This window comes from Numida meleagris, chromosome Z, assembly GCF_002078875.1.
Source record: "Numida meleagris isolate 19003 breed g44 Domestic line chromosome Z, NumMel1.0, whole genome shotgun sequence".
In the NCBI taxonomy this organism is placed as follows: Eukaryota; Metazoa; Chordata; class Aves; order Galliformes; family Numididae; genus Numida; species Numida meleagris.
The window spans coordinates 53,306,965-53,320,025 of NC_034438.1; the positions used below are offsets into that span (position 1 = coordinate 53,306,965).

Below are 13,061 nucleotides of genomic sequence, written 5' to 3' on the forward strand. Positions count from 1 at the left end.
CCACCAGTGGACCAGAATTCTTTGACTTATTCTTTTAGAAAGATAGGTAAGGAGTAAAAAGCGACCACAAGCAAAATAAAAAAACATTCCATCCCTGGAGATGCTTTTTACCTTTGAAAAGCAAGACTTACAGCAAGGACTAAAAGGTCAGGACATAAGCAAAAATAGTTGCTTGAATGCCCAGGATCACATAATTTTAGAATCTTAAGATTTTCTTCATTAGTCACATTGTTGTCTTTCACTATCAAGCACTTAAACAGCCTTATGTTTTTTGCACACTAAACATTCAGAAGCAATACTTGGCACAAACATATGCAATCATACTAAAGGATTAAAATCCTGCCTTTTCTTATTATTTGAATCAGGATAAAAATTTTGTTTTTGCAGGCTGACTCACAAAAATCAAAGGCTCATTTTAACACATACAACTTTTTCAGAAATCAATAGGGTAGCAGGTGTTTAGGCTCACAAATTTAGGCTTTACATACTGAATTCTAGAAGCTGCAGCTGCAAACAAGGGTATGCCAAATTAAAAAACCTGGAAGCTGAATACCATGTTATGAAAATACCACTGACATCAAGTGGTGCAAATAAGAACTGCAATACATAGCTATGAAAGAAAAGTCATCCTAACATGAATCTTCAATTGATGGTATGTTTGTAAGGTGGAGTGCTAAAAAAAAAATCTAGATTATTAAAATTTCAAGTGTATCAGTACGGTAACTTACAATCCTGTAGTGCCACTGACAGAAATAAATTGTTTCACTTATCTTTTCAAGAAAGATCAGAACTTCAAAACTATCAAGTTACCTCCCTTAGCACTCCCCCACTCAAGATCCTTAACAGGCTTGAAAGAAGGGTTCATTCTCTCCGAAAGAATTCTTTGGAAAGCAAGCAAATAACCAGAAGATCAGAACAGAGAACCCTATGAGAAATTTCTTCACAGTGTTTTAACAAATGAGTAATCCACTTCAAGCAATCACGTATTTCTAGGAATCTGTGAAAAAAGTCAACTAGAAAATAGCATGCTGAAAGTCATTCTGTTAGCCTTGCTACCTACTCTGAGAGGCAATCGGGACAGTAGGGACTAATACAACATAAACACCCCAAAAGGTACTTTAAAGAAGTGTGTTTTCAATCATGTCAACTGTTCTACCAGTTCAGAGATGAAGAATACACCCCCTCTCCACCTGCTGCATTGAGAGCAAGTTACAGAAGAATTACAGCTTCTGTTGCATGCCCTCCTCCATTTTACAGTTACAAAAGACTGGCATAGCTATGGTCTTACCCAACACTGTAAACTCATTGAGCAATTGCACACTGGTTGTAAAAAGGAAGAACAGCCACAAGAATGCTTTAATTTTTGTCTTACAGCATAAGCTCCTGAACGTATCAACCTTTACCTCAGCGTAACTTGCAGCAACCATAGAAGTAAAAAGGAAGCTCATCATCTGAGGATATCCCCCCAACAAAAAAAAAAATCTGATGTCGCCATGAAGTTTGATTTCTTCACAAGCATTTAAAAGAACGCATGCTCCAAGAAAGACATTTTGCCCATTTTCCTGAATATTCTTTTCAATGAATTTTCAGCACAATTAAAAAAAGATTTCTGATGCTTCTTACCACTTCTGTTGATGTTTCTGCATGCTCAGAAGTAACATGTTCTTGAAGAGTTGTTTCTGTATGACCCATTTTTCCACAATAAGGACAAGTGAAAGACTGTGGCTGCTCTACAGAGAAAGCTTCTCCACCATAGTACAAATCTGGAATACAAAGTGTTTAAATAGAAGTTAGTTCAAAGCACTACAGTCAATTACTTTATTCATGTAAGCCTTTCTTTACAAATGTACTTGAATGTAGTATCACTGACAAATTAATGTGGAATTTAACTGAAATTGCTATTTTAACTCTTCACAGAGGCCATATGCTGATATTCAAGAAGCGTTCAATTACTGTTGACAAAATCACCAGGATACAGTTCATTTTCATTAGCAAACACAATATAATTTCCTAATAGTCAGTAGAAGCAAAGAGTCCTCTGCTGCTGCCAAATCTTCACTCTATCACTCTTGCTGTCCTCAGTACAACATCACTATGGTATTTTTTAATCACAGGTTTAGATTTGAGATGTCTTCTGTGACCCCATACATCAGAATTTGTGCCATAACAAAGCAATTGTTTAGTAGTAAGAACTTTCAGAAATATTTAAATATAGAAATTATACAAGAAAGAAATCTAACTGCTACATGCTGGTTTCAGCAGTATGTGTTGACGTCAAGCACTGACAAAAGCATGTACTTTCAAACTGCTAACGTAACAGTTCTCCATACCTCATATGACGATCTAAAAAATTATGCAATAAATAATGTTTTCCCTCTCTCTTCCTCTGCAGAAGTTATGTATTTTACAGGAAACATGAATAGACTTCACATTCATACCAAGATTAGAAAACATATCTTTCTTGAGCAATTTGTCCAATATGTATTTACTAACTTTTTTCTAGAACTCAATCATAAATAAGTGCAAAATACTTTAACAAAATTATGAATATTGTATGATAAACTAAAAAAAAGGCTAAATCTGCAGAGCTGAAACAACATCCCAAAATAATATCAATCTAATGTGTTACGAACATTTCTTTCTGTGGACATAAGTCACCACTTCCCAAAGTTTATTGTATCTTCTGCTAGTGACCTGTTTTTAGGAAATGATGAGGAAGAGAAGCATTTTTATTTCTGTAGCCATACAAAAGATAATGCTGAAGCTAAAAAATACATACATATATAGCCTATTATATTAACAGACAATATTAGCTAAGTTTTGAGGGCTAACACTCCAAAACCAACACAGGAAAACATGTTTTAATAACATGGTAGCATTGAGTTAAAGATACAGGATGAACAAAGCTCTACAGATAAAATACACCGCAGAACAGAGTTTATGTTCAGTAAGTCCCTCTTTCCCTTGCTCTGAAAAAGGGCTTCCAGAGACTTTCAGTGCCGGAGAGTAAGAAACTAAAGATGCCCTTTTAACAGGTATGGTAAGGTATACCAAGCAGATAGGCAGCTATACCAAAAAGGAAATACTTTCCGACAAACTCAGAATTTTTAAGTGGTCCAAGAAATTTAGCATCACACAGTTTGAGTACTGTGCCGGATCTAGGTTCATTTATTCTCAAGTGTAAATGGCAGAAACCTACGTCCAGCTATCCAAAGCAAAAAGTTCCCATCCTAAAAGATGAATCAACCACGTTTACAGAACATGCAGTAGAAAGTTATATGATAATCAGCTGGTTCCAAGACTGAGGTGCTACAGCGAATGTTTCAGATACAGCAGAGAAGATGCAACTAATTCTGAGAACTTCTAGGGATGGAGTTGCCACTGCCACTTCAGTAAATACATTTAATTTACATTTAATTGCAGACGACACCAAGCTGGCAGGAAGTGTCTGCCTGGGGGTAGAGAGGCCCTACAGAGAGATCTAGACAGGCTGGATCGCTGGGCTGAAGCCAATGGGATAAAAGTTCAACAAGACCAAGTGCCAGGTCCTGCACTTTGGACACAACAACCCCAGGCAACGCTATAGGCTTGGGGCAGAGTGGCTGGAAGACTGTGTGGAGAAAACCGACCTGAGGTTATTGGTTGATGCTCAGCTGAACAAGAGCCAGTAGTGTGCTCAGGTGGCCAAGAAGGCCAATGGCATCCTGGCTTGTATCAGAAACAGTGTTGCCAGCAGGAGTAGGGAAGTAGTTGTCCCTCTGTATTCAGCACTGGTGAGGCTGTACCTTGAGTACTGCGTCCAGTTTTGGGCCCCTCGCTGCAAGAAAGACATTGAGGCCCTGGAGTGTGTTCAGAGGAGGGCAACAAAGCTGGTGAGGGGTCTGGATTGCAGGCCTAATGAGGAGCAGCTGAGGGAGCTGGGGTTGTTCAGTGTGGAGAAGAGGAGGCTCAGAGGAGACCTCATCGCTCTCTATTATAACTACCTGAAGGGAGGTTGTGACAGGATGAGGGGGAATGGCCTCAAGTTGCGTCAGGGGAGATTCAGGATGGATGTTAGGAAATACTACCTTTCTGAAAGAGTGATCAGGCGCTGGAATGGGCTGCCCAGGGAGGTGGTAGAGCCACTATCCCTGGAGGTGTTCAAGAAGCGTTTAGACGTTGTGTTGAGAGACATGGTTTCGTGGGGTTATATTGGTGGTAGGTGGATGGTTGGACTGGATGATCTTGTAGGTCTTTTCCAACCTAGCTAATTCTATTATTCTAATTGAGTACCCTTAAGAAAGTTTCCCCAAGATTCACATTCGGATTCCTATTCTGATGTTGCTGAAAACAAGAGTGGAGGTATAAAAAAACTGCCAACATGCTGCAGCATAATCAAATATGAAGAATTTAAATATGCCATTGTTTCAAATGAAGAAAGAACAAGGTTTCTACAGAAAGTTCTGAAGAGTTCCTAAATTGTCTCTGTTCGCAAAGGGGAACAAATACACATTCAGAAAAATATATTTGAAAGGGAAAGATTTAAAGGTGATCGTTGACTAAAATAAATAAATACAAAATGCTTCAGTGATGACTGATGAAAGAATCCTCCATGACATTTTTCTGGACAAATTCTAAGAAAAGAGGCTGATTACCTAAGTTGTTACTGTCTTTATTGATCTTAATATAGTTATGAAGAATTCCATAAACTGGAATTAATCACTTCAAAACAGCACATGAAAACACTATGCTGTTCTCTTAAAGTAATTCAGCAATAACTTCTGCAAAGAAATCTGTATACCTGTGAGAACAGCAAAAATGCTGTCAAACACACACACTAGAAACTAATGACTGCTCACTCTGTTGATCCTTTGATTTCCCTAAGTATTAGTATGACTCTCATCATGATGATTCAATATTAATTTAATGATTGGAAAACTGAGATTCTCCCCCGCAGCAAACACACGCATACACAGGAACATCAAGGCACTCTTCCTGTAAGGACCCTTCCTAGCCTGGAAGTCTTATTCCAGTAAATTTTCAAGTACTGGCACCTTTTATATCAATTTGGATGTAACAAGACAACAACTAAGTGGGAAGCTAATGAAAAGGAGCAAACATTGTTTAGAGGACACTTGTATCAAAGCAACTTCTGTATCTACTGTATCTACAAAAAATTCCTTGAAATTATTAGGTGGTCTAAAAGCCTCCTTGTATTTTGAAGTAAAGGACCAAAAAACATGGAGCCATTACCAATCTGAAGACAGTGGTAAATAGATTAGCATGCAGGTAAATATCTCTTTCTTCCATAAGCTGTTAGTTCAGTCCAGATGGCAAGAATTCCAGCATTACACACACTGTTCTGTCACAGAGAAGAGAGGTTTCACAAGTGCTGTCCAACTCTGTCTTCCTGGTCCTTGGTTGTAGAGAATCTCAAGAAAGCCATTTATTAATTAAAAAAATAAAAATTAAAAGTTTGAGTTTCTTCCAGCTTCCTGATTACACTCTCTTATGTTATCCCACTTTTTTCCACATCCTTTTTATGCCTCATATGTAACATACATGCCAAATAAGCATGAACTTAGTCTGGAAGAAAATATTTTAAAAAGTACTTATGAGAAACGAAAGCAGTAATTGGCAACTGTAATTTTTTTTCCCTTCAGAAGTTATATCTCCATTCTTTTTCCTCCTCAACATCAATCTTCTTCCACCGTTTACAATCAAGCTTCTGCCTTTTTTAACCTAAAATACAGAATGTTTTGTTTTAAACTATAGCTAAAGTTTACAAGAAAACAAAATGACTAATGATTAAGTGATATTATGCATTTTTTTCCTTAGGTTATTGAATGGATATTTATCCATTGTATTTAAACAAGTACGAGAGGAGTCCTAAAAGTAATTACCATAGTCACGTTACTTAGGCTCATTTGCTAAGAAAAGCCCTTATGATTAGAAGCAGTTTGAAAAATAAGGAGGGGAAAAATGAGGAGGCTCCATATATTATGGTTCTGATGCAACTGGCCCATTGCCAATTATCATCCCTTCTGGCCACAAAGAAATCTTTCAGATAATGCATTTTGACCGTTTCCAAAAGCCTCCCTACAAAAAAGTCTGAGGCTATAACTCTTCAAACTCCTCTGGACCTCTTCTCAGAAGGCAGATATGGAAGGCAGATAAGGCTGCTCAGTATAAAAAAAACCAAAACCAACAGATGAAATCACATTCCAAGAGAAGATTCATTATCCACTCTACTGATTAGTTAGGGGAAGAACATGAAAAGAGTAAGAGAACCAAAATATTGTCTAAAAAGAAGACAACCATAGTTTATGAAGTTAGACTTCAAGCTCAACTATGTTTATAAATTATAGCTGCTCTTGAAGGAAATTAATTTCATGTGAGAACTCGAAGCAAAAACGAGCAGCTGTGTGTTATCATCCATCTATAGTTACAGACTACTTGCATTTAACACAAATCTTTAACTAATACATTCAGAAACTTGGCAGGCTGCTAGTAATGAGAAGTACCATAGGCTCCCTTAGATAAAATCTGTCTTTGATATAGATAATTCAAGACTATGTTTTATAACAGCTTGTACTTGTTTTCTGTTTAAACATATTCCTTTACAAGGACACAAGTTTTAGTTTTACTTTTTTTGTATGAGCAACTTCATTTCAATTTGGTATATACATGTAAGTAAAAATGCTGGTCTTAAATTGTAGAGTATTTACTTGAAATATTTTTTGACAATGTTTCAAGAAAATAAACAGTGTTAACATAACTCATTAAAAATAATTACATATTTCTGTATCATTAAGAAATCATATTATTCAAAATATTACTCTCAGAATTGCTGTTTGTTCTGTTCTGCTGCTTTTTTCTGAACAAAACCATTCTGAAGCTTGCTAGATACTCTGCTATAGACATAAAGAAAAAAACCTTTAGGAACGCTCTGTTTATAAACGTTTCCATCAAGGAAGGGACCGACACTAATCTTAACAAATGGTGCCCAGCCTTCTCTGAGCAGGCAGAGATTGGCAGTGCCGCCAGGACATTTCTGGGAGCAGGCGCTGGGCCTCAGCAGACGAGAGCTGAGTAGGGCAAGCTGTGCACTGGGGAACTATGAGCAGGGCAGGGGCTCCCCTCTGCACAGGCCTCATCCAGGCCCTGTGTCCTGTCTGAGGCCTCCTGGTAGAGGAAAGGTATCAACCAATTAATGTGAGCTCAGCAGACGGCCCTTATGGCAGGGCTGGAGCACTGCCCTGTGAGGAGAAGCAGCAGGCCAGACCTGGTTTGTCCTGGAGCAGAGATGGCTTTGGGGCACTTGCTGCCCCCACATCTACAAAGATGGGACAAAGGGGACTAAACCAGGTTCTTCAATGTGGCGCATTAATGAAGGGACTTCTTCATTAATGAAGGAATAGGTTATCAGAAAAATGTTTCCCTGCTGCATAGACAAGCAGTGGAACAGGATATCAAAGAACAGAATCCATTATATTCAGTTGTTCGGAAACTACAAAGATCACTGAGTCCAAATGTCAGACTACTTTGACACTGACACAGAGTCAAAAATATAATTGAGAACATTCTCCAAATGCCTCTTAACCAGAGAGGAACAGGGCAACTGCCACTCGAAGAAGCCTGTTCTAGTGTCAAACTATCAACAACAATGTTTTTCTGAATGTCTAGTCCGAACCTTCTCTAACACAGCTTTGAACCATCTCCATCCCTGGAGGTACAAGACTGGGCTAGGCTCTGATTAATGTCGTCTGACCTCACAGTCAACCCTGCTTACAGAAACATGGAATAATTGAATGATTTGAGTTAGAAGGGACCTTAAAGCCCACCTAGTTCCAACCCTGTGCCATGGGCAGGGCTGCCCCCCACCAGCTCAGGCTGCCCAGGGCCCCATCCAACCAGGCCCTGAGCACCCGCAGGGATGCAGCACCCACAGCTTCTCTGGGCAGCTGTGCCAGGGCCTCACCACCCTGTCAGTGAAAGATTTCCCCCTAGCATCTGATCTAAATCTCTCCTCTTTTAGTTTTAAAACTGTTCTTCCTTGTCCTGTCACTATGTACCCATGTAAAGAGTTGATTTCCCACCTGCTTATAAGCTCCTTTTAAGTACGGGAAGGCTGCTATGAGGTCACTCCACAGCCTTCTGTTCTCCAGGCTGAACAAGCCCAGCTCCCACAGTCTGTTTTCACAGAAGATGTGCTCCAGCCCTCTTATAATTTCTGTGGCCTCCTATGGACCCACTCCAACAGCTGTACATCTTTCCTGTGCAGGGGGCTCCGGGCCTGAATGCAGAACTCCAGATGGGGCCTCACAGAGAACAAAGTACACATGGACAATTCCCTCCCTCTTCCTGCTGCCACCTGTCTTTTGATGCACTCCAGATACAGTTGGCCTTCCAGGCTGCAAGTGCACACTCTGGCTCATATCATGTTTTTCATCTATGAGGACACCCAAATCCTTCTCAGCAGGGCTGCTTTCGATTAACCCTTCTCCCGCTCTGTAGTATTCTTGTATCAGAAGGTTGGACCAGAGACCCACACTGGTCCTTTCCTACCAGAATTACCTCTGATTGATGCTATTACAAAATATGCAGCTATAAAGCTGTATTAGTCAACTAGATTCCAATATTCTGGAAATCATAAATGTTGTCCTGCTCTACAGGTTGGAGGGATCTACTTCCAACTGGTAAGATCTCCACTCAGCTCGCTGCAACTCTCCCATTTCACTACAAATGAATGCAGTGCAATAATCACATTTGCTAGAAAAAAAGAAAGCCAACGTAAGTGAAATCTAAGATCAGCTGATAACTATTTCTTCTATGACCTGGGCTGCATCAGTAAGAATAACAATCAAATCAAGGGTTGTTGATTATCTCACATTACTAGGCACCTGTTAGGTCACAACAGGTATAGAGGGTCCAGTTTCACAATCTCTAGATTAAGACAGACATCAAAAAAATTGAGAAGTTTTGGACAGGGCAGAGGGAATGCATACTTGCACGTGTGTGTCCACCAAGACGGACAGAGGGCTGGAGAACTTGACATAAGAAAACAGGCAGAAGAAATGGGGTTCATCAACCCTAGAGAAGGCTCAAAGTATATCCGATCTCAGCCTTCAAAGAAGGCTGCTCTGAAAGAAATGCCTCCTATTTTATTATGTTGGCCCATGACATCAGGGGCTGATGATGGTGGTACGGCAGTAGAGGTTGAACCTTCCCAATAAACATCACCATTACATTCTGCTGCTGTGTAACAGATGGCAGCAAAGGGGCAGTCTGACACAATGGCATCTGACATGGAAGTGAATATGAAGCAAAGTTCCATAACTGCATTTCCTCCTTGTGCAAAAAAAAGGTACCAGCTGACATTCATCAGCACTTGATGAATATTTATAAAGACCAGTAATGGACATTAGCACAATGAGTTGGTGGGTGGTGCATTTCAGAAGTGATGACAGTAGGTTATCTCCACTGGTGCGCATGTTTACAAGTGTGGCATGTAGGTTCCTGTTCATGGCTGGTGAAGATGCACTGCTAACAATGGGGCTGCACTGAAAGAGTGCTTTGTAGTTGAGAATTCGCTCGCAGAGGGGTGATCTGACAGAATGGCATCTGACATGTAAGCGCAGATTAAGCAAAGACATGTCATGGAATTCCTCCAGATGGAAAAAAGGCACCCCACCAACATTCATCGATGCCTGCTTAAAATTTATGGAGACCAAACAGTGATACAAGCATAGTGAGGCAGTGGATGGTATGTCTTAGCAGTGGCGACAGTGGGCCATCCCCACTGGTGCAGACTTTTACGAGTGGCATGCAGACTCTTGCTCATTGCTAATTTTCATAGCTAATCGTGGTGACTATGTTGAAAAATAGTGTTTTGAAGCTGAGCATGTTCTCTATCAAATAGTGCTATTGTGCTCTTTCTATCTGTTGCAGTTTCCATGGAACTAAATAGGCGGCATTACTTTTGGAGTGACCAAAAGGAAATAGTGTTACTCTCTTGACAGAGTAAGAGCCTGCAGGTATGAGCTGCTTCAGGAGGAAGTTCCACATGGATAAAAGGGGAAAAACAAAACAAGAAAACCATCAACTGTGAGCACTAAATGTTGGAAAAGGTTGCCTAGGTGTGGTGAAAACTCCCATGGGGAAAACATTCTAGGCTTGGCTTGATGGGATAGTGCATTTAACACTGCTGCCAACAGAAGGTTCAGTCAGATGATATCCAGAGTCCCTTTCCAAACAAACCTGACTCTTCTACAATTCTGTGACTTAGCAAAACATGAACATACTAGATAGATCTTGTTCTAGCAGTTGAAAACCACAGAAATCTCAAGACTAATTCCAGTTAATCCAGTCAGAACTCACATTGCACATTATTAATATTCTCCTCATTTAAAAAGCTCATTTTGCCCCAGTGTAGCCAAAAAAGATATCAAGGCCTGCTGTGACATAAGCACCAGAAGTAGAAACTGAAGGTACATTTACACAGTACTCTAATAAAAGTAATATAATAGGATTCTGGTAGGGTATTCTGTTAACAATTTGTATTATCTTGCCTTTACAACAGTGGGATTAAAGTGGAAAGCACATTCTTAAATCATAAAGCATCCTAACAGCTTAAAATTCTTTTTCAGGAAAAAGAAAACCATAGAATTTGCTCTGAACTTCTACATTGTCCTAATCAGTACCAGCAGTACAATGACCAACAGTACTTGGCAAACATCTATTTTTAAACACAAACCTACTGCAGTTGTACTCTTTGACCTCTCAGAAATACATGAACTTATTTTACGTTTTAGAAGTGAAGCTTCATATCATGTGTATTTTAAACTCTATCCCTGTTAAGGGATCATTTTTACCTGTTTGTTAAAGCATAAAGCATGTTATAACAGTGTCTCCGTAAGGACTGAAGTACAATACCACATTTGTTTTGTACCCCATCTACCTTCCAAATCAATACTAGCCCATACTTCTGGTTTCTGAAACACAGATATGATGGTTGAAGACTGGTTGCCAGAAATCACCAGGCATTCTTACTCATTTGTAGTGATCTTATATGGGCTCCTGTACTAGTTTTTAAGTCCCCCAGGAAGAAAAACAACAACAAAAAGCACAATGACAACAAAAGCTCACTCAGAACACATGGAGGAGTCCATCTTCTGCGATAGGCTTTGCAACTTTACTACTATGTCTACAAAGACTAAAAATTCACCAGAACGTAAACAATGTTATTTTCCTCTAGGATGAAGCAATCCCAGATATGTAGAATTGGTCCATGTGATTAACTATCCACTGCAAGCCTGAACCTGTTCACAGCTTTAAAAACACCATGCAGAAGTGAATTCTACAGTTGTCCGCATATAGGCCATGGGTGCCCAACTTTTTGCCTCCAGAAGTAAAATGCCTCCTATCTACTTCCATGGAAACTACAACAGATGCAGAGCACAGTAACACAATTTGATAGAGCACATTCTCAGCTTCATTATTTTTCAACATAGTCACCACCATTAGCTACGAACATTAGTGATGAACAAGAGTCTGTGTGCCACACTCAGGACAATCTGCACCAGTGGAGGTGACCCACTGCCACTGTCACCACTGCTGAAATGTACCTCCCACCCCTTACTGTGTTCACAATCACTGTGGGGCCTCCATAAACATCACCAAGCATCAATGAATGTCAGTGAGTGCCATTGTTTCTGCATGGAGGAATTCAGTGACACACCTTTGCTTCATGTGCACTTCCACGTCAGCCACCATTCTGTCAGTCTGCCCCTCTGCTGCCATCTGTCACATGGCAACAAGTAATGGAATGCTGGTGGGAAGGTTCAATCTCTACTGCCATACTTCCTGTACTTCATTCTTGTAAACAGTTCTTCACAGACATATGTTGTGTCAAAACACTATGACATCAATAAGGAGGAATTGTGAAGCGAGGGATATTTCTCTCTAGTAAGAGAGGTTTTATACAAGTCTGGTAAAGAGGCACAATCAGATTTTTCTTTGAGCTGAATGTCTGATTAGAACCCTAAATATTCCATTTCAAAGTCTGGTAATTTATGTCAACTGAAAATACAATTGTAAGTATACCAAAAATTGATTTTTTCCAGCAATGTTGACACCTGTTCTCAAAATCCTTTATCAAAACAGGTAACACACCTGTACATTCTTCACTGTTCACAGGACTGTGTTTTGGCAGTGTATCAAAATGCATAAACTTATTTGCCATAACTTGAGCTAGCACTGCACCCCATGTCCTGGTTTCAGCACAGGCAGTTTTAATACTCCACTGAACATCAGTCATTGTTGGCCAGGTGGCTTGGCAGGGAACAGCTGCTGCCAGGACAACGAGGCAGCTGGGCCACAGGTTGGGCATGCCTGAAACAGACAGTGCTGGCCAGAACGGAACTTGGGATGCCAGGGTCCTTTCCTCACATGGAGAAAGATCTGGAGCAAGTGATTCACTGATCTCTGTTCTCACATTTAAAATCAGAAAACCGGCACTGACTTCCTCTGATGCGCTTGAGTCACTTCTACAATGGAAGCAACCCCTACTTTGCTTCCTTCTCCTTGGTACAGTGCTCAAATTCAACCATCAAGTTCACTTATATTAACAATAGCTCTCACGCTTCTGAATCAAACTTGATCACAGACTATAGTATTTGTCATGGACCACTGAATCCATAATTCACGACTCTACCCACAGCCTTTCAGGCTCTTCTACTAAAGTTTTTGAGACAACTCTGAAACAGACAATTTTAGACTAGTTCTACCACTCATTATAAAGTTTTGAATTAAACTTAAAACTCCTCAGTGTCTAACTTTCTGAATGATCCTCTAAGTTGCATCATCTCCTTTCTTTCAAAAGGTCTCTTGGAAAAGTTGCCAGTTTCTCCAAACACCTGTAAAATACTGCAAAGCCACATCCCATGTCTGACATTCCACAGGGAACTGTAGATTAAAAATATTTTAAGATATTGCAGGTCTTCCCTAAGTCCTAAGAAAAATGTTATCCATAGGTATCTCATAATTCATTTTCTAGTCTAAGAGTTTGCAAGTTCACTAGC

General features: G+C 39.9%; 1 protein-coding gene across 1 annotated transcript in view; it reads right to left on the reverse strand.

Annotated features, from left to right (window-relative positions):
• KCMF1 (potassium channel modulatory factor 1) overlaps window positions 1-13,061 on the reverse strand; it is a 56,573-nt gene that overhangs the window by 14,097 nt on the left and 29,415 nt on the right. Inside the window, exon 3 of the mRNA XM_021380946.1 lies at window positions 1,624-1,763. Coding sequence (XP_021236621.1) covers window positions 1,624-1,763 — 140 coding nt within the window. The remainder of the gene's footprint in view (window positions 1-1,623; window positions 1,764-13,061) is intronic.